Below are 21,732 nucleotides of genomic sequence, written 5' to 3'. Positions count from 1 at the left end.
TGTGCTTTTTAACATGTGCATTGACCTTATACTGTCCCTAGTAAGTGTACAAGGGGTTATCCCGCATTGCTCACTTACGGGACATGGATTTATTATTCAAATAGATTGACTTTTGCATTGGGTCTTTACTTAGTATTATTGATTAACTATTATGTTATTTATTATTAGCCATTAGTATTTAATAACGTTTCCTCCAAGGGTGCAAACAAATTGACCCACAGAGATTCCCCCCCCCCCGCCGCCTCATTCTTATTCCTGCAACAACCCTGCAAAGTAGACTTAAGGTTTTATCGTATTTATGTAGCGATGCATTCAAATTCTATTTCTGTCAATGACTCTGGGCAGCCTACAATTCAAAATATGTATTAAAAATACTGAAAACAGTAAAGCCACCAAAAATGTCCAGATTAAATATAGACATAGGAGCCAAGATACTTGGCCAGTTTGCCAAATATGACCACGTTTCACAGACAGCAGCAGCAGCATCTTTGTGGTCGTACGATCAAAATCCGGCAACTGGCATGTACTTATGCCAGTTGCAGAGTTATAGGATCCCCTTTGGGGAGCTTTTGACAAGCAAAACGGGGAAGTGAAATTCACTTAACAACCCTGCTACTAACTTGACAACTGCTGTTGTCTCACTTAACAACTGACAACTGACTCACTTAACAACAGTGGCAAGAAAGGTCGTAAAGGGGGGGGCAAAACTCACTTAACAACTGTCTCACTTAGCAACAGAAATGTTGGGCTCAGTTGTAGTCGGGAGTTGAGGGCTACCTGGAGTTGGGGTTGTGAGTCATGTTGTTGTTTCTTAACATTGCAACACCCTGCCTTACAATTTCCTCCGGATCAAGGCATAATTCTCCACACTCCCCTAAGGGAGCCGTCAGACAATGTGTCTAATCAAGCTACTAACTTATAAAACATAACAAAACGTATCCTGTTAACCAAAGGTTGTGCTCATTTAATGAACTGTTTTATTATAACTCTTCCTAACCACTAGATTACTTTGAAACAAAATGGAAATGATACAATCCAAATGGCCTACAAAGATTATTTCCTGTCAATCTTTATATTCGAGGCATGTCACATTAAGCCACGTTTTATTAAAGAAACTACAGTTGGTAGCATCCCATATGTGTTTGGCCCAAAGGAACCCAACTTCATAATAAACACATCATATTCAACTATGGCTTGTTAAAAATATGGACGAAACCATAGTGGATCAAATTCAACGCAATATCTTAATCTATAAAGCATGGTTTGCAAATTACTATAACTGGATTTGCACCATATACCGCAGCATGGTCTAATAAATCCCACTAAATCTTAGTAATATTTATAAAAGAGTCACATGCTGCAGCTGCTATTCACCATCCAGCTACAATTGTGCAAAATAAAAGTTACAGAAACATGCATAGGTGGTCCTCGACTTACAACAGTTCATTCAGTGAGCTTTTACAATGGCACTGAAAAAAATAATAACCTAAGTCTTTTTTTCCCACATTTACAGCAGTTCAGATCAGATCAAATCGAAATTCAGACAGTTAGCAACTGACTCATACTTATGACAGTTGCAGTGTCCCGAGATCATGTGACCTGACAAGCAAGGTTAGTGGCATGCTACTAATTTAAGCACTGGAATGACTCACTTAACAAGTGTTGCAAGAAAGGTCGTAAAATGGGTGCAAAACTCATTTCACCAATCTCTCGCTTAGCAACAGAAATTTGTTGGGCTTAATTGTGGTCGTTAGGCGAGGCCTACCTGTAGTGTTTTTCCTCCAACTGTTCAAGAGAAATAGGTATTAAGAGCCGTGTTACACATGTCGTAATACATCTCTTTTTAAGGGAAAGAGTCTACTCTTTTCCTTGCAGTTGACATAATATTTTTGTTTCTTGTTATTATCTATTTACAAGTATTCATAATTTGCTACTTTTTTATTCGGGTCAGAAGCAGCTACAAATTACACACATATAACACATATCAAATTCTATGTCTATAATTCATTACTATAAGCAAACAAGCCTTATCATAACTCTCTTCCTTTGAGTTCAGGTCTATACTCTGCCTTTGACTGTAGAGGGTGCAGTGATATAATTTTTAGCCCGGATTTTTCTCAACATGTCTTTCTTGAGTAATAGTCTCCTTTATTTGCATATATGACAAAATATTATATATATTATTAGACTTGGCCAACATCCAACAAGTAGGCTGTGCATCTAAGCTGGGGAAGATTTCACTTTTAAGAGCCAAGAGTTTTGATCTCATGCTTTCCTTTGCCCTCCTCGTCCAGATTTCCTCTGGTGATATCTCTTTTAGATTATGAGCTCAATTCTTCGAATCCATTTTCTTTTTAAAAGTGCTCAAAGGTGCACCTTTTAACTCAACAGCTGGCTGAATGCAAGCATGTTCAGTTGCATCGTGACCTAATAATATTTCGTTTTGGCATGGGACACCAAGCCAACGGTTTTTGGAATGTACGGGAAATTCCGTTCGCTTGTAAACGGGACTGTTTCTCCTTTGCTAGCCGAAATGCCAATGGCCATTCAAGGGATTACACATGAAGGATTCCAAAAATAGAAGTGAGCAGGAAATGTTCCTGAGCTGGCTCTTGAAAAGCCACAATCGACAGAAAGCAAATTGGGGAGATATACATGCATGTATGTATGGATGAATGTATGTTTTTGTAGATTTTCACGGGTGTAGGTATACACACATACATACACATACATATACATACATATATGCATACATACGAGAACATGTAACACTGAGCATATATTACATATAAAACTATATATAAGGGAAGGCATCTATGTTTTGCATGGGGGTGTTTTTCCTTCTGGGTCTTTATTTCTACGTAACTAGCTGATAACCCAGAGTTGCCCGGATATTTATTTATAGGGGGAAAATGTCCAGACCAAACGTAATTTCTAATGTTGAATTTTCCCTCTTACCAGAGGGAGCCCCCTTGTGAAGTACTGTGAAGCTGTTACCATGGCAACTCCACTGCCCTGTACAGTAGAAGCCATTTTATGACAGTACAGTAGAAGCCACTTTAAGGCACAACAGGCTGTATCTTAACAGAACACCCCCCACCCTTTGAGGAGTATTAGGGGTATCTTACCCCCACAGTATTTTTTCTCAGAGAGTAAGTCATCTGTGTACCAAGTTTGGTTGAAACTGCTTGTGGCATTCCAGAGTTATGCTGGAACACACACACACATATGAAAGTTATGGAGAAAAACATTCACACCCAGAGACAACACCAATCTTAACGACATAGAATCAATTATATTTCATTGCCTCTACTTGTTATTGGCAAGGATCAAGAAATCAATTTTATGGGTCACCAAAGTAAATACCACCCCACACCCCACACAAAAATCTGGTATAATATATATTCATCTTAAATTTATGTTCACTGTCAACCTACCCATTTCTTAAGGAGGGTCTTTACTGGAGGAGGGGGTATAGAAACTGGTCCCCACCAATTTCTTTCTGCACACAATATTTGAAATGATTGAACAATAGATTGCTGCTTTTGATTTAAGGTATCAAATCAAATCAATCAAAGCATATTTTGCACTGTTCCATGAATGTCAATTTATTAGGTCATCAGCTGTGTCCTAACATGCTGAAGCTGGTCAACTACATACTGAGAGCCGCATTCACACAACACATGAAGATTAATAAAATGTTGGTTGGTTCTTTGTGGCTTAGAATCAACCCCAGCCCATTTGATCACTTTAAGATTCAGTATTGGGTGCAAACCCAGAACACGGGTAAATCCAAGCTAAGATGCTGGCAAATACAGTTCCTGAACTTCAATGAGCAACCCAACAACAACAAAAATGAATGAAACAAAACAGCACAATTCCCAACGACATCTTAGCATTAACATTTAACACAACCCATTTTAAACAAATGCGTCCAGACTTGTTCTTTACACTGTTTACCAACTTGAAATTGAAAACAAATCAAAACAGAACCATCTAACTCCTTGCCCTGGAGGAGATACTGAAAATTTAAATGTCAAAACTCTTGTTGGATTCCAGCATCCATTTGCTAACTAACCTCTCAAGGCCACGAAGGTTGAGGAGAGCTTTTAAACTGGCAATGGGAGTTACCTTTTTGGCAAACTTACAGCTTCCCTTTGAAGATTTAAGGCGTGCTTTCCCATCCTTTATTTATTAAATCTCAGTTCTATCTCCCTGTAATGATTAGGATCCCATTATAGCAGATTTCTATTTCATTTCTGGGAGACTATATGAATCTCTTTCTCTCTTTTTCATCAATCTATTATCCATCCATCCATCCATCTACCCACCCACCCATCCACCCATCTATCTATCTAGGTTGACTCAGCCTTCCATCCTTCCGAGATGGGTAAAATGAGGACACAAATTGTTGGGGGCAATATGCTGACTCTGTAAACCGCTTAGAGAGGGCTGTAGAACACTGTAAAGTGGTATATAACTCCAAGTGCTAAGTGCTATTGCTACCTACCACCATCTCTCTCTCTCTCTCTCTCTCTCTCTCTCTCTCTCTCTCTCTCTCTCATCTGTCTCTATCTAATTCTTTCTATCTATCTATATTTCTTATATCATTCTATATACTGTATATCTAATTCTATCTATATCTATCTATCTCTAATTCAATATCTATCATCTATCTATCTATCTATCTATCTATCTATCTATCTATCTATCTATCTATCTATCATCTTATCTCTCATTCGCCATCTTCAGGCTGGGTTTTTGGCATGCATATATATATATATGTTGTAATTGTACTGATAAATAATAATATATAAATAACTGATATATATGTATTTGTGTTATATATGTATTTGTATTTATCAGTACAAATATAACATACATACATACATACATACATACATACATACATACATACATACATACATATATATATATATATTCGTAGATTTTCACGGGTGTAGGTATGCTGGTTTTGTTGTATTTGGGTCTTTTCCCGTGTAAGGTTGAGATTGTCTTTGCAACGTTTCGGCAGGATCTCACCTGCCATCTTCATTTTAAGCCCACACTTGAAGATGGCAGGTGAGATCCTGCCGAAACGTTGCAAAGACAATCTCAACCTTACACGGGAAAAGACCCAAATACAACAAAACCAGCATACCTACACCCGTGAAAATCTACGAAAACATATATTTCTATCTATCTATCTCATCAATTTTTAACTATATCTAGCTTTCATCAATCTATTATCTCTTCTTTCTTTCCTTTCCTTCTTTCTCTCTCTCTCTTTCTTACCAATGTGTTATCCATCCATCCATCCATCCATCCATCCTATAGTTTTCTTGGCAAAGAAGCGCCTTGTTCCTTATACTTTGTGGTGGGGGGGACACACACAACCCACTGATTTGCACCCAACTCAGTAAAACCAGACCAACCCGTGGCTGGCCTTCCCAATCGGGGGGGCATCTTTCCAAAAAGACCCGCCACCCTCAGTCCCGTCTCCCCCCCCCCACTTTTCCCCGCCTATCCTTTCCCACCTGGCCAGGTAAAGCAGGCGCCTCTCACCTGCAACCCTCTTCTCCACCCGCGGGGCACGACGGGAGCTGTAGTTCCCGGCGCCTCAGCAGGGCGGCCGCCGAGAGGCTGGACTCGGTTTCCCGGCGTGCCGCGGGCGGGCGCGCACGCGCAGTGCGGGCGTCGGCGAGCGGCTGCGGAGCTGTGGGGCGTCCGCGGCGGGTCCGGAGCAGCGTCGGCGGCGAGAGGCGGGCGGGCAGGCGGGCGGCGGCGGTTCTGCCCCTCAGGTGGGTCCCTTGGGGCGGCGGGGGTGTGGGGAGGACGCCCGTGAGGCCCAGGCTCTGCTCCCGGGCCTCGTGGCGGGGCCTAGTGAGAAGGGGGGGCGGCAGAGCCCCCCGCCCCCCTCCTACCCTTTGCGTCGCCCTTAAAGCCCCCCGCCCCCTCTCTAGCCCCCCCCGTCTTTGCATTGAGGTTCCTCTCCAGGCCCCCTGTCAATTCAGCCCCCCCATTCCATGCCCTATTGGCATTGGGGGGTCTATTCTCCCCCCCAATTCCCCGTCAATTCAGCCTCCTCATTCCATGCCCCCCCTCCTCTATTGACTTTTGGGGTCCCTCTTCTCCCAAGCCCCCTGTCAATTCAGCCCCCCATTCCATGCCCCCCTCCCCTATTGACTTATTGGGGGTCCCTCTTCTACCCCCAAATCTCCTGTCATTTCACACACACACCATTCCATGCCCCCCTCCTCTATTGACCTTTGGGGTCTATTCTCACCCCCCCAAAACCGTCCTGTCAATTCAGCCCTCCCCCATTCCATGCTCCCCCTTTCCCTATTGACTGTTGGGGTGCCTCTTCTCCTACCCCCTATCCCCTGTCAATTCACACACATACACACACACACATTCCATGCCCCCCTCCTCTATTGACTTTTGGGGTCCTTCCCCCTCTATCCCCTGTCAGTTCAGTCCCCCCCAGTAACGGAATGAGCTCCGGTGACTTGTCCCAGCTTCTGCCAACCTAGCAGTTCGAAAGCCCGTCAAAAATGCAAGTAGAAAAATAGGGACCACCTTTGGTGGGAAAGTAACAGCGTTCCGTGCTCCTTCGGGGGCGTTGAGTCATGCCGGCCACATGACCACGGAGACGTCTTCGGACAGCGCTGGCTCTTTGGCTTTGAAACAGAGATGAGCACCGTCCCCTAGAGCCGGGAACGACAGGCACATATGTGCGAGGGGAACCTTTACCTTTATTAGTTAATGCAATTACAAACTTGAAAATCTAGTATGAAGAGGAAGTAAAACTTACCACTGCAAACTCAAGGTAGTTTCATTATAAAATTCCAAACCATTAACCACAGTTGTCCTGGTGGTTTAGCTATAAAAAATTGTGGGTTTTTTGTTTTTGTTTTAATTTGCTGGGGAAAAGTGGAAGTAGAACTGATCGTTTTTCTTAAGGGACATGTTGTGTCTATTCCTATCATGATGGATTAATTAATTAGGTGGCCACCAGGTTCCTATCAACTCTTAGAAACCTCATTGATAGATAGATATTTTTTTCCACCACGACAAATCTGTTCCCAACAGGTCCTTTCAGGATCATGCCATAAATGGCCCATTGAAAGAATTCTAGTGGAAATATTCACAAAGGTGAAAAAATTGCAGAATGTACCCGCCCCGAGTCCCTTTTGGGAGAGGGGGCGGTCTATAAGCGCTAATAAATAAATAAATAAATAAATAAGAAAGGTTGAATTCCCTCTACTCCGAGGCAAAGATTAGTATCCTTGAGTTACAACCATCCATTTCTGATCACTGTTTTGAAAGTGTGTGTGTGTGTGTGTGTGTGTGTGTGTAGAGTGAAAGTGAGATTTGAGGCACAGTCATTATTTCTTTGCGCCTCCCCCCCCTTGTCCCTGTTCCGTTCCTGTTTTTCCCGAGCTCGGTCCTCGTTCTTACTCATCATCCAGAACTGATTTCCAGAACCCGCTTCAAATCCTTGTGCAATTTGCTTTGATTCTTAATTTTTATTTTTGGGTGACATTTGAATCCAGCTCTCTGGATTTTCACTGGGAAAAGAGCAAGGAAGATTTTTTTTTAAAAAAAATAAAAGTCAGAGGGGTGGTATGTGTGGTCCTTTGTTTAGTGGCCAAAGTTACAGCGGCTTACCACCTTCTCAGCTTCCCCGTGTTCACACAATCAAAATCCAGAGGCTTGGCAACTGGCATGTACTTACGGCAGTTGTAGTGTCCCTGTGATGTGTGAGATCCCCTTTTGCGACCATCTGACCAGCAAAGTCAATGGAGAAGCTTCACAACTTAAGTTAAGTTGTGTTACTAAGTTAAACCGTGGCGGTGATTCACTTAATGACTGCGGCAAGAAAGGCTACAAGAGGGGTTTGGCGAGAAACGGGGCCTTTTCGGCGGTTTCCCCCTTTGTGCGGAATTTCTTATCTTGGGGAAACGTAGGGGCTCCTAGGTCAGTTGAAAAAGTTTTTATTTTTTTTCCTGGGCTTTCTTGCCGAACGTTTCCTTCTCCAGCTGTATTTCAAGGGAAGATTGTCCCTTCCACAATCCCTCTCTGTATTTTTTTTTTAAACGTTGCTGAATATTCAGCTTCTAAACCAGCGATAAATAGCTTTCACACTGGAGGCCCCTTTTGAAGGATAGCCTTGAAGGGAGCGATATCAATGTCTCCATACATAAGAAAATATTTTTCACTCTGCCTTTTCCTCCTTTCTCTTGAAATGTACACAGTTGGATGAATGAACAAGACGCCATCTCTCTCTCTCTCTCTCTCTCTCTCTCTCTCTTTCTCATTTCTCTCTCTTTCTATCTCATCTCTCCCCCTCTCTTTCTCTCTCTCTCCCTCTCCCTCCATCTCTCTCTCTCTGTTTCCTCCCTCTCCCTCCTTCTCCCTCTCATCTCTCTGTTCTGTTTCTCATCTCTCTCTGTGTGTGTCCCTCTCTCTCTTGCTTTCTCTCTGTCTCTCTTTCTGTCTCCTCCCTTCCTCCCTCACCTTTCTGTCTCTCTCCCTCTCCCCCCTCTCTTTCTCTTTCTTCTCTCTCTCCTCTCTCTTTCCCCCTCTCTCTCACCTTTCTGTCTCTCTCCCCCTATCTCTTTCTCTCTTTCTCTCCTCTCTCTGTCTCTCTCTCTTTTTCTCTCTGTCTCATCTCTCTTTCTCTCTGTCTCCCTCCCTCCCTCTCTCTTTGTCTCCTCCCTCCCTCTCTCTCACCTTTCTGTCTCCCCCCCTCTCTTTCTCTCTCATCTCTCCTCCTCTGTCTCTCTCTCTCTGTCTCTCATCTCTCTCTCTCTCATCTCTCTCTCTTTCTCTCTGTCTCCTTCCTCTCCCTCTCTCATCTCTCTTTCTGTCTCTCCCCCCTTATCTCTCTCTCCCCCCTCTCTCTCCCCCCTCTCTCTCATCTCTTTCCTCCCCCTCTCCCCTTCTCTCTTCCTTTTTTCCGGGTCATCCCACAAGATGGTTTTACAAGGGCCTGTTCTGAGATTACATTCCCCTGAAATGCTAAATGGCTTCCTTTGGATCAAAGTGCTTCTTTGTGAAAATCCCCACACTCTCGGCACTCTTCTGCTATTGCAAGACAGAACTTTTTTTTTAAAAAAAAAATCAAAAGTTCATACCAAGCTTTTGTTCCGTAAAGCTTATCAGGGCCTGGGAGGTCAGAAATAAAACAAGAGTTTGCTTTCAGCAAGTCTGTTCATTCCAGGTCTTGAGAAAGGAAGCGTTCCAACCGAGAAAATTGCTGTTTCCCCAGAAGAAGAAGAAAATGTAAATGGATGACAGATGGATGGGCTGCCTCTCATATATTCTCTTGCCGTCAAAAGGAAAACACAACAAAGCGATAACGTTAGACATCCATTCCAGCAATAAATTTAGGATTTCAAGAGCTGGAAGAGTAGTTTCTCTCTTAAGAGTAACTGTAATTTACAGTTTGGTTTAGTGATTAAGGCACTGGGCTAGAAAGCGGGAGAACGCGAGTTCTAATCCTGCTGTAGCCATGAAAGCTGGCTGGTTGACTGTGGCCCAATCACCAAGGAGACTGGGAGTTCTAGTTCCCCCCTAGGCATCTTCCTTTCTTCCTTTTTATTCTTCCATCTTCCTTCCTTTCACTACTTATATTCCGCTTCACAGTGCTTTCCAGCCCTCTCTAGGCAGTTTACAGAGTCAGCCTCTTGCCCCCAACCACCTGGCTCCCCATTTTACCCACCTCGGAAGGATGGAAGGCTGAGGGAGGGAGGAGGGAGGAAGGAAAGAAGGAATGGAGGGAGGAAAGGAAGGAAGGAAGAGCAATAGCACTTAGATTTCTATCCCACTTCACAGTGCTTTTATAGCCCTCTCTAAGCGGTTTATAGAGTTAGCCTCTTTCCCTCAACCATCTAGGTCCCCATTTTATCCTCCTTGGAAGGATTGGAGGTTGAGGAAGGGAGAAGGAAAGGAGGGAGGGAGGGAGGAAAGAAAGAATGGAAAGTGGAAAGGAAGGAAAGAAGGATAGCAATAGCCCTTAGACTTATATACCACTTCACAGTGCTTTTACAGCCCTTTCTAAGCGATTTACAGAGTCAGCCTCTTGCCCCCCAACAATCTGGGTCCTCATTTTACCCACCTCGGAAGGACGGAAGGCTGAGTCAACCTTGAGCTGGTCAGGATTGAACTCCTGGCAGCGGGCAGAATTAGCCTGCAATATTGCATTCTTACCACTGCACACCATGGAAGGAAGGAAGGAAGGGCAATAACCCTTACACTTATATACTGCTTCGTAGTGCTTTACAGCCCTCTCTAAGCGGTTTACAGAGTAAGCCTCTTGCCTTCACGCACACACCCCAACAATCTGGGTCCCCATTTTACCCACCACCTGGAAGGCCGAGTCAACCTTGAGCCTGCTGAGATTAGAACTGCCAAATTGCAGGCAGGCATGGTATAAAGCCTCCCGCTTGAGCAGGGGGCTGGACTAGAAAACCTCCAAGGTTCCCTTCCAATTATCTATTTCTTGCTCCTGTTGCTGGTTAAACAAACTGGCTGGACGGGGTTCTTATCTGTTACACGAGAAGGGGACCGGATAGAGACGGCATTGCGATTTTCCTCTCCAAGCTCATCTCTTCCCATTTTCTCCCCCGCCCCGCCCCTGGCAGCGACCTTTGCTGGATTCTTCCGTTGCTGCCTCCTCTTTTGAAGATGGTCAAGCTGGACATCCACACCTTGGCCCACCACCTGAAGCAGGAGCGGCTCTACGTGAATTCCGAAAAGCAGCTGATCCAGAGGCTGAACGCCGAGGTGCTGAAGACGGCCGAGAAACTCTATCACACCGCTTGGATCTCCAAGCAACAGAGGATCAACTTGGACCGCCTAATCATCACCAGGTAACGACTCCTCTAAGCCGCAACCTTTCCCCCTTTTTTCGAAAGAACAGGGTGTTTTTCCAAAAAAACGCAAAAAAAGGTCTATTATTTCAGCATCTTTCTTGATGATGTTACGAATGGAGCGGGTGCGGCGGCCGAGAGGTGGCTGTGGGTTCGATCCTACCCTGTTTCCTCAAAAATAAGACCTCCCCGGATAATAAGCCCAAATAAGCTAAAATAAGACCATCCCCTAAAATATTTAAACGCATGCGCAGCCAATCCTGGCCATTCCAGGGTTTTTTTTCTTTTGAAGACATTCCTCTTCTCATCCAAGGAGCTTCTTCAGTTTCCCCACCATCAAATCAGAGCCGAAGAAGCTTCTCGGATGAGGAGCAAAATGTCTTCAAAAGGAAAAAGCTCAGAAAATCCAGTCGGCTCTTTTTTTTGAGGGGGGGGAGAGCACCTAAAAGGCAGGTCACGTGACTTCAGGAGGCTGCAAACAGAATTAGGAGGAATATTGTTCCTCGTGGTTTTGTGTAACATATTTAAAGTGAATGTCAGCGGTCCAGATTAGATGTTGAAAAAGGATGGTATTAGAAAGGCCCGAGAACAGTGTTATGGGCTATTGGAAAGATGTCGTAAGCATTGATGAATTGAAAAAGGAAGGAATTCGTGCTGATATCAATACATATAATAGCACTAGGCTGCGTCTGTTGGATTAATGTACTCATGTTTATCTGTATTAATATATTGGTTTTGTACCAAAAAGAATGATGCCCAGATGCCACACTGCCCCATGCAATGAGATTGATGATATTGGTGTATGTTTAAAAATAAAGCTTCACTCAAAAAAAATAAAAAGGATGTTGCAAAGAGACATGAGGGCTAGCCGGTTGCCCACCAAGCACCCAAAAGCTCATTTGACCATGGGGATACGGGCAGGGTAGCCGTCGGCTCTTCATAACCAGGTCGTACGTTCTTCTGGGGAGGACCCTTCTAACTTGGAGTGTATTTCTAAGGGGCTGGCCGTAAGGTGAGGACTGTCAGGGCTCCAAATAGCATCCGAAAGTAAATCAGGGTCCAAGGCAAGGGATTACGCAAAGTTCCAATTTATGAAAAGAGCCATGTTGGCATATTTGGGAAAACCCGAATCTGAAAGCTTCCTGGTTTCCCCCACCCAGTAGAAAGTTCAAGATCTTGCCCCCCCACACCCACAAAGTCCATCACATGATCCAATCTCTCACTGCCATGCTGGCAGCTTCCACCCATCCCGTTCCAGTCAGGTGCAGAGACAAAGGATGACCTTGGCTTTTTAGAAAGAATGTTGTTATGGCTACATATCATCAAACTCCATGCAATCCCATTTTCTCACCATAGAAAATGCATAGTAGGATAATAGAAAGTGGGGCAGGCCAAAGACCCAAAAGAAAAGAGGGCTGCAGGCCTGACAAGGATCTTTGGTCGGGGGGTGGTCCACCTCCCCCGTGCCTAGGACTTCTGTAAGGAAATCCCCCCCCTCCTCTTGTTACAGCGCCGATGCCTCACCGGCCGAGTGTTGCCAGCACGCCAAAGTGCTGGAGGACACACAGTTTGTGGACGGCTACAAGCAGCTGGGCTTCCAAGAGACGGCCTACGGCGAGTTCCTTCACCGTTTGCGCGAGAACCCCCGCCTTATCGCTTCCTGCCTGGTTGCCGGGGAGAAGCTGGCGCAGGAGAATATCCAGAATGTCATCCACACCGTCTTCACCTCCATTTACGGCAACTGCATCATGGCCGAGGACGAGAACTTGCTCCTCCAGGTCCTGCGCTACCTGATCGAGTTCGAGCTGAAGGAGAGCGAGAACCCGCGGCGGCTGCTCCGGAGAGGCACTTGCGCCTTCAGCATCTTCTTCAAGCTCTTCTCCGAGGGCCTCTTCTCCGCCAAGCTCTTCCTGACGGCCACCTTGCACGAGCCCATCATGCAGCTGCTGGTGGAGGACGAGGACCACCTGGAGACGGACCCCAACAAGCTCATAGAGCGCTTCTCGCCCGCCCAGCAGGAGAAGCTCTTCGGGGAGAAGGGGTCGGAGAGGTTCCGGCAGAAGGTCCAGGAGATGGTGGAGTCCAACGAGGCCAAGCTGGTGGCCCTGGTCAACACCTTCATTGGCTACCTCAAGCAGAACACCTACTGCTTCCCGCACAGCTTGAGGTGGATCATGTCCCAGATGTACAAGACGCTCTCCTGCGTGGAGCGGCTGGAGGTGGGCGAAGTCAGGGCCATGTGCACCGACCTCCTCTTGGCCTGCTTCATCTGCCCCGCGGTGGTCAACCCGGAACAGTACGGGATTATTTCGGATGCGCCCATCAACGAAGTGGCAAGGTTTAATCTGATGCAGGTACAGTGTCCCTCCCTCTTCCCTTCCCTTCCCTCCCCCAACTCTTCTACCTGCTTCCCTCCCTCGCTCTTCCCATCTCCTCCTTCCCTCCCTCTTTCCATCTCCTTCCTTCCTTCCTTCCTTCCTTCCTTCCTTCCTTCCTTCCTTCCTTCCTTCTCTTAATCTCCTTCCTTCCTATTCCTTCCTTCCCTTAGTCTCCTTCCTTCCTTCCTATTCCTTCCTTTCCTTAGTCTCCTTCCTTTTTTCCTTCCTTCCTTCTCTCAGTCTCTTTCCTCCCTCCCCCCCCCTTCCCATCTTCTTCCTCCCTCCCTCCCAGCTGTTAATGAAACCTTTTAGGCGTCATGCCAATTGAAAAAAAAGTTCTCAGTGGCATTTTCTGTTGTAGGTGGGGAGGCTCCTGCAGCAACTGGCTATGATTGGCTCTGAAGACGGAGATCCTCGCCTCCCCAAGGCCAACCTGGGGAAATTTGACAAGGTAAAAATCAAGAGGATATTTGAAATTTCCGCCTCCCGCCTTCAAGTTCTACCCTCCCGAGGAGCCACTTAGCCATTGGGTTTGAAGTGGCCAGCAGTTCCTTAAGCCATAAAATGTCAGGAACCGCATGTAGAGTTGCTAAAAAATTAACAAATAATAAAATAATGATTGAGGTATGCAGAACATGCTAAACGAAGAGTCTTTGATTACCTGTTCTTTGTTTTCACACAACGAAACCCGGCTAAGACGCAATTCGTGTTGCGCTAAAACCAGGCCATGCAGGTAAAAATAGCGGCACGGAGAGAGATGCTGTTAAAAATCTCCGATCGATGTGGCTTATATCCCCCTTTACAGGGCTGTGTGGCTTCGTTCCTGGATGTGGTCATCGGCGGGCGGGCGGTAGAAACCCCGCCTATGTCTACCATCAACCTCCTGGAAGGTCTGAGTCGAACGGTGGTTTATATGACCTATGGCCAACTTACAACGCTGGTAAGACTCCCCAGAACCCAAAGGCATTACGATTATTATCTGGTTCCTTCCTTCTCCTGGGGTCCTCGGTGCTTTCCGAGCTTGGTGGTTTCCTTGCAGACGTTTCCTGACCAAACTAGGTAACATCATCAGTGCTAGGAGGGCGTGGGGTTTGCAAGGAGGAGGAGCAGGAGGAGGAGGAAAACTCTGGGGTCCTTAGTGTTCTTCAAGGTTGCAGACGTTTCACAACCCAACTAGGTAACATCATCAGGGCTAGAAGTGAATGGGGTTGGCTCCCTTTTATACACCAATGTCTCGCCCTGTCAGTGTTGGTAGGAGTAGTCTTGATTGGTCTTCCTTGATTGGGATGCTGTTTAATGTTAGCTTGTTTGCCTGCCTTGGTTAGTTCCTGGATTGGGATGTTATTTACTTGATGGTCTAATGTTAATTTCATTGCTTTGGTGTTTTGATTTCCTTTTGGGCTTTTGGGTTGTCTCTTTTGAGCGGTGTGCAGACGTTATTTATCATTAAATCAGCTAAATGTTGGAAATGTCACCAGACACCTGGCTTATACTATCATATGTGGTGGACCTGCGTAGAAACAAAAAAAAATATTAGACTAAAATATATACGTGGCTGGAAAAGATGACACAACATATTGACTTAAAACCTGAAATATTCCTGTTGGGGATTTTACCAGAAACATATAGTAAAAAACAATATATATTTGATTATTCATGTTATAACAGCAGCTAGGATTGTCTTCGCACAAAATTGGAAAAGCAAAGAGATCCCTACTGACGAGAAGGTGATGATGTAAATGTAAGATTGGGCAGAAATGAGCAGATTGACACTGGCAATTAAAAAGAAAGAACAAACTGATTATTATATGGGAATCATGTTATCGATGGTTAGAGAATAAATATGAGAATTAGCAGTAAAAGTGGTGGTGTAACGTATAGAAAATGTATCAATAGCGTTAATATAATTAATAGATTTAAATAAATCAAGAAGAGGATTGTTACAGTATTAGACATGTAAGGTTTAGGAATAGCTCAGATAATGAATATGATTGTAAACTTTAATTGTTATTGCACTAAATATTTGTACTTGACACACTGTTTAATGGAAGATGGATTGTTTATACTGAAAAGATATATAAAAACTTATTTTAAAAAAGATGTCGTTTATCTCTATGTGCCTGTTGATGGCTGATACATATTTTTTTTTTAACCAGGTTAGCTTTATGCGAAACGTCATGTCCGGCGATCAGCTGAAGGAGGATCGAGTGGCTCTCGAAAACCTGCTCTTAAATCTACCCCAGAACAAGCCGGGGAAAAGCGGGAGCCAGGAGCTGACCCCTTACAACACCCCACAGCTCTCGCCTGCAACAACTCCAGCCAGCAAAAAAAACCGACTGGCCCTCGGTAAAAACAGGAGACTGACCAGTTGGGGTGGGGAAAGAAAACACAGGCAGTCCTCGACTTACGACCACAATTGAGCCCTAAATTCTACCTCGCTTAAGCGAGGCAAATCATTCAGTGAATTTCCGCCCCCGTTTTACAATCTATCTCGCCCCCGTTGTTAAACGAGCCACTGCCGTTGTGTGAAGTTAGTCACACGGTTGTTGAATCGGGCTTCCCCGTTGAAAAAGGGAAAAACACGGTCCAAAGTCCCTTTTCTTAAGTGTTGTCGTAACTTCAAACGGTCACTAAATGGATTGTCGTAAGTGGAGGACTACCTGTATTTAAGAATCCGATTGGCTGGGCTTCAGTTTTTAGAATGCTTTCCTTTTTGGATAATTCCTTCTTGTCCCTTTGACAAATGTTTGCAATTTACAACTGTCTTGGGATCTTTTGTATCCCCTCAACGACGTTTCTTTTTTTTCTCTTCAATGCGGCCAATGCAGGACAACAATTGGCTACCATCACGGCCTGGGACCCCTCCGCTACCAACCTCACCGCTCATATAAATCTCGTAACCCCCTTTGGTGGGTAGTGGTCCTTTCTCTCTCTCTCTCTCTCTCTCTCTGCTTCTTCCTGTTGATTAGGGTCGCTGCAAAGCTGATCTTGGTAGGGAAGCGGTGGCTCAGGGGCTAAGACGCTGAGCTTGTCGATCAGAAAGGTTGGCAGTTTGGCGGTTCGAATCCCTAAAGTGAGCTCCCGTGACTCGTCCCAGCTTCTGCCCACCCAGCAGTTCTTGCACCTCAAAAATAAGACCTCCCCGAAGCGCTTATTTCAGGGGTCAAAAGAAAATAAGACCATGTCTTATTTTCAGGGAATCGCGGTAGGTAGAGGAAGATATTTCTCTCTCTGGGCACAATGAGAATATATCTGCTGAACAAAACTCCGCATTGCCAACAGGAAGGGCATCGGGCCAGTAAAACACTCTGCTAGCTGCATTCAGTTGCCCAGATTCCACCCCGCAGGGGGTTATGGTGTCGTTTTAAATGATGATGATGGTTTATGATGTTTCGAAGCTGGCACGCACTGGGCAGGCTTTAATGTGATTTAAATCGTGGAACATAGTGGAGGCTATAGAAGGATTTGTATACAGGGGAAGCATGAACTTTGGGCCATATGAGAGAATTCAGACAACCTGTTCTGGGTATTACAAGGAAGGGGTGGCAGTTCATATCCTTGGATCTTTCTGTATTTTAAATCCTATCAAGCTTATAGTAGGGAATTGTCTGCCAAGGGGTAAGTAACATTTTAGCCTTTTATCCTCCTCCCCAAAAAAGGGATATTTATGTATGAATTTGTGGTTGTTCCAGCCACTCGCAGCAGGAGCCGTTCCCATATTCAGATGGATCAACATCAGGATTACGAGGGGTTCTCTCAAGAGACCATACAGGAAGTCCAGCCGGAAGAGGTGTTGGTCATTTCTCTAGGGACTGGTCCACAAATCACCCCTGGAATGATGTCAGAAAATGAGGTACGTAAGCGAAGGTGAAATGGGCATCTATTCAAGCGTTCCCAGTGCTTTCCTCCCCTCTCTCCCCCCCCTCTCTCTGTCTCTGTATCTCTTCCCTCTCTCTCTCCCTCTCTGTCTCTCTCTCTCTTTCTCTCTCCCTCTCTCCCTCCCTCCCTCTCTCTGTCTCTGTCTCTGTCTCTCTCTCTCAACCAAATTGACCCCTGTTCTTTAGCTCTTCCCTTCCTCTGGCAACTCGGCGCATGTGCACACTGGGAACAGGCTCCAGCTGTTCTTCTGCCTCACTGATGTCTGATTGAAGGCAGCTGATAACTGTTAGACGGCCCTGGCCCCCTCTCTGCCTCTGACACAGAGCCCTCATCCGAGCCTTCCCCAGACTCCAGGACTGGCCCATCTTCCTCCCCACCTCCTCACTGTCCGAATCTGCTGGCAGGCCACAACAGCTACTTCCAAGGAAGCACAGGAGTTCCCTGCAGCTTCCAAGGAAATTCCTTGCTACCAGGGAGAGCAGAAAGAGAAATCCCAGCTCCTGGGATCAAACTTAGTTCCTGAATCCTGCAACAGTGCTTCTCAGGGACCAATTGGGAGAGGAATGCAGGCGTTCGTATGTTTCCAACCTCCCCACTTCCTTTTCTCTCTGCTTCCTTTCCAGGTTTTAAACATGCAGCTGGCCGATGGGAGCCAAGGCGATGTTCCTGTCGACGATTCCAAACTCCACGGTAAACCTGATAAAACCCTGCGGTTTTCCCTCTGCAGTGATAATCTGGAAGGCATATCCGAAGGTGAAGGGCTCACTTTTGTTCCTTGTCCGTCAGAAACCCGTTTAAACGGAGCTTTCGTGCATTGCTATCTCTAATCCGCTGTTGCAAAACTCCATTATCATCATTATTTTGCGCGTTTAGCCCTTTTTCCTTCCCTTTTTTGTTCCGCCTCGGCTTCCTTCTGTTGCATTTATTGGGTGTCTCTTTTTGGGGGCTGGGGTTCAACTCTTAATTGGCCCCTTCTTCCCCCCCCCCCCTTTTTTTCTTCTTCTTCTCCTTCCAAACAGGCCCTTCCAATCGCTCCAATTCGGTATCCTCGCTGGATTTAGAAGGAGAATCCGTTTCCGAATCGGGGGCTGGCCCGTCGGGAAGTAACGGAGTCGAGGCCTTGCAGCTTCTGGAGCGTGAACAAGGTGAGAAGCGACCGGCAAAGTTACCTAGCAGAAATATCTCCAAGAGGCAGGGTTGGGGGGGGGGGCATGTAATGGCTCAGTGGTTAAAAGAGGTTGAGCTTGTCAGCTGACAGCCCAGGTTCGAGCCCTGGGTGCGGCACACGACAGGGTGAGATCCCGTCCCTTGCTCCAGCTCCTGCCCATCTAACAGTTCGAAAGCATGCAAATGGGAGTAGATAAATAGGTACCACTTTGGTGGGAAGGTAACAGCATTCTGTGCTCCTTGGCTCACGCTGGCCACATGACCACGGAAATGTCTTCTGACAACCCTGGATCCCTTGGATAAGAAACGGGGATGAACCTCAGAGTTGGACACAACCGTAGTATTGTGGCCTGCCAGCAAAGATGGCAGCAGATTCGGACAGTGAGGAGGTTGGGGAGGAAGATGGGCTAGTCCTGGAGTCTGGGGAAGGCTCTGATAAGGGCTCTGTGTCGGAGGCAGAGAGGGGGACAGAGCCGTCTGACAGTTATCAGCTGCCTTCAGAGTCAGACATCAGTGAGGCAGAAGAACAGCTGGAGCCTGTTCCCAGTGTGCGCATGCACAGAGTGGCCAGACGAAGGGAAGAGCTAAAGAACAGGGGTCGACTTAGAATTATTTTTTAAACGAAGCTTTTCGGTCAATCTCTCTCTTTCTCTCTGTCTTTTATTTTCCTTTCTGGCAAACAGCTACCACCCAGGACAACCTGGACGATAAACTCCGTAAATTTGAGATTCGCGACATGATGGGCTTGACCGAAGACCGTGACATCTCGGAAACCGTGAGCGAGACCTGGAGCACGGACGTGCTGGGAAGTGACTTCGACCCGAATATTGACGAAGACCGTATGCAGGAGATCACAGGTAACGTATTTCGAGGCTTTTGAGCAAGGAGGTGAAAGGGAACTTTTGATTCATAGACGGTCCTGGGAATGAAGGTGAATCTCCCTGTCCATAGTAGATAGTCTTTCTCTCTCATTCCCCCCTCCCTCCCTCTCTCTCATCTCTCATCAATCTATCCTTCTGTCATCTATCTATTGTCTATCATCAATCTATCCTGTCATCTATCATCCATCCATCCATCCAATCCTTCCATGTTGTCTGTCTATCATCAATCTAGCCTTCTGTCATCTATCATCTATCTCACTGTCTCTGTCTATCCATCCGTCCAACCATCCTATCCTTCTGTGTCATCTATCCATCCATCCATCCATCCATCCATCCATCCATCCATCCATCCATCCATACGTCCTATCCTTCTGTGTGGTCTGTCTGTCTGTCTGTCTCTCTCTTTATTTTCTTTCTTTCTTTCTTTCTTTCTTTCTTTCTTTCTTTCTTTCTTTCTATCTATCTATCTATCTATCTATCTATCTATCTATCTCTATCCTTCTGTGTGGTCTGTCTGTCTGTCTGTCTATCTATCATCAATCTATCCTTCTGTGCCATCTATCTATCTGTCCGTCCATCCATCCATCCATCCATCCATCCATCCATACGTCCTATCCTTCTGTGTGGTCTGTCTGTCTGTCTCTCTCTTTATTTTCTTTCTTTCTTTCTTTCTTTCTTTCTTTCTTTCTATCTATCTATCTATCTATCTATCTATCTATCTCTATCCTTCTGTGTGGTCTGTCTGTCTGTCTGTCTATCTATCATCAATCTATCCTTCTGTGCCATCTATCTATCTGTCCGTCCATCCATCCATCCATCCATCCATCCATCCATGCATCCTATCCTTCTGTGTTGTCTGTCAGTCTGTCTGTCTGTCTATCTTTTTCTCTTTCTCTCTCTTTATTTTCCATCCATCCATCCATCCATCCATCCATCCATCCATCCTTGTGACCTGTTCACGGTGACTTCTCTCTCCCAGGGGCTGCGGCCGAAAACGTCTTGGGCAGCCTGCTGTGTTTGCCTGGTTCCGGCTCGGTGCTCTTTGACCCCTGCACAGGCTCCACCATCTCCGAAACCACCAGCGAAGCTTGGAGCGTGGAGGTCCTACCGAGCGACTCAGGTGAAGCATCCTCCATCGGTAACGTTTTTCCCCAGCGGGCGAAAGGGTGGAGAAAGGGACGGAAAAGGGCCGATGGCTCCCTCTTCTCTGTAAACGCTCCCTTCTCTTTATTTCGTGTTTTTTAGTCTCATTGCGCGCATTTACAAGTATGCATTCTCATAGTTATTTTAATTAACTCTTATTTTAATTTTAACACTTTTAAAACATTCATTTTTCCATATGAAATATTAAAATATATGATCGGGATTGCTCTGCTTACCATCCCATATACCTATTTTGTTTTACCTCCAACCTACTTTCCTTTCTTTTCCTTTTCTCCCTCCCTCCCTCCTTCTCTACTTTCTTCCTTCCTCCCTCCTCTCCTTTCCCTTTCCTTCTTCCCTCTCCCCTACTCCTCTCTGCCTCTTCCCCTTCATACCCTCTCTCTCCCTCTTCCTACCCCTCCCCATCTTCCTCTCCTTTCCTCTTTCTTCTTTCCCTCCCCCTCTCTCCTCCCTATCCCTCCCCATCTTCCTCTCCTTTCCTCTTTCTTCTTTCTTCCCTCTGTCTCCCTCTTCCTACCCCTCCCCAATCTTCCTCTCCTTTCCTCTTTCTTCTTTCCCTCTCCTTCCCTCTCTTCTCCTCGCCTCTTCCTTTCCTCTTCTATTTTTGTGGTCGCCTATTTTCCGTCGGGTGTATTTTACAGGATGGCCTTTCAGCAAACCCAGCATCTGACTTTATATTTGCCATTTTGCATTCCCTTTTCCTCGCCATATTTTCCAGTCTGTTTTTTTTTTTACCTATGTCTCATTCTTTGAACATATACTTATGTATTTGTACTTTACTACTTTTCTAGTTCCCCCTTCTTCTGCCCCCCCTCCATTTTCATTTAATAGTGTATCACCTGGTTTTCTTTTTCTCTCTCTTCCTTTCTTTTCTATCTTATTCATATTCTTTCTCTCTAACCAGTCACAAAATCTTCCCCATGTCTCAAAGTACACCGATTCCTCTTTATCCTTTATTTATTTTGGAAGTTCTCCAGGGCCCTGCCACTGTCATACATTCCATATGCTGGTTTGCCGTGCCCTCCAAATTTTGATCACGTGACTCTGGGCATGTTGTCACGGTCGTAAGTGTGAGGACTGTTTGTTCCCTCTTTCCCCCAAACACTGTCGTAACACTGGCCGGTCATTAAATGAAGGATGGTGAGGACTGCAAGTGTTGTGAATCTGATTCTTCCCTCTCCTCTTTAGAGGCTCCAGACCTCAAGCAGGAAGAAAGGCTGCAAGAATTGGAGAGCTGCTCGGGGGTAGGAAGTGCCTCCGACGATACCGACGTGAGGGAAGTCAGTTCCCGGCCCAGCACACCTGGCCTCAGTGTGGTGTCAGGTGAGGAAACACCCCCCTCCCCCAGAAAAATAGAAGATTCCTTAGCCTGGGTCAAATTGCTTA

At 45.7% G+C, this 21,732-nt stretch overlaps 1 protein-coding gene and 1 long non-coding RNA gene across 6 annotated transcripts in view; one reads left to right on the top strand and one right to left on the bottom strand.

Annotated features, from left to right (window-relative positions):
- Positions 1-21,732, bottom strand: part of LOC309399485 — a 338,217-nt gene that overhangs the window by 115,782 nt on the left and 200,703 nt on the right. The window lies entirely within an intron of this gene.
- GAPVD1 (GTPase activating protein and VPS9 domains 1) overlaps positions 5,701-21,732 on the top strand; it is a 29,247-nt gene continuing 13,215 nt past the window's right edge. For 2 of the 5 annotated variants that reach the window (XM_081967375.1, XM_081967374.1), the window contains exons 1-13: positions 5,701-5,801; positions 10,650-10,877; positions 12,388-13,231; positions 13,617-13,706; positions 14,061-14,195; positions 15,412-15,601; positions 16,084-16,164; positions 16,948-17,108; positions 17,758-17,887; positions 18,154-18,279; positions 18,985-19,158; positions 20,162-20,302; positions 21,535-21,669. In XM_081967375.1, coding sequence (XP_081823501.1) covers positions 10,693-10,877; positions 12,388-13,231; positions 13,617-13,706; positions 14,061-14,195; positions 15,412-15,601; positions 16,084-16,164; positions 16,948-17,108; positions 17,758-17,887; positions 18,154-18,279; positions 18,985-19,158; positions 20,162-20,302; positions 21,535-21,669 — 2,392 coding nt within the window. In that variant the 5' untranslated portion in view covers positions 5,701-5,801; positions 10,650-10,692. The remainder of the gene's footprint in view (positions 5,802-10,649; positions 10,878-12,387; positions 13,232-13,616; positions 13,707-14,060; positions 14,196-15,411; positions 15,602-16,083; positions 16,165-16,947; positions 17,109-17,757; positions 17,888-18,153; positions 18,280-18,984; positions 19,159-20,161; positions 20,303-21,534; positions 21,670-21,732) is intronic. The other 3 variants (XM_081967376.1, XM_081967378.1, XM_081967377.1) reach the window with 3 other exon arrangements.

This window comes from Natrix helvetica (assembly GCF_964273705.1).
Source record: "Natrix helvetica genome assembly, chromosome: 15".
Classification (NCBI taxonomy): domain Eukaryota; kingdom Metazoa; phylum Chordata; class Lepidosauria; order Squamata; family Natricidae; genus Natrix; species Natrix helvetica.
The sequence above is the reverse complement of the archived record's forward strand: the minus strand, read 5'-3'. Positions and strand labels throughout refer to the sequence as shown.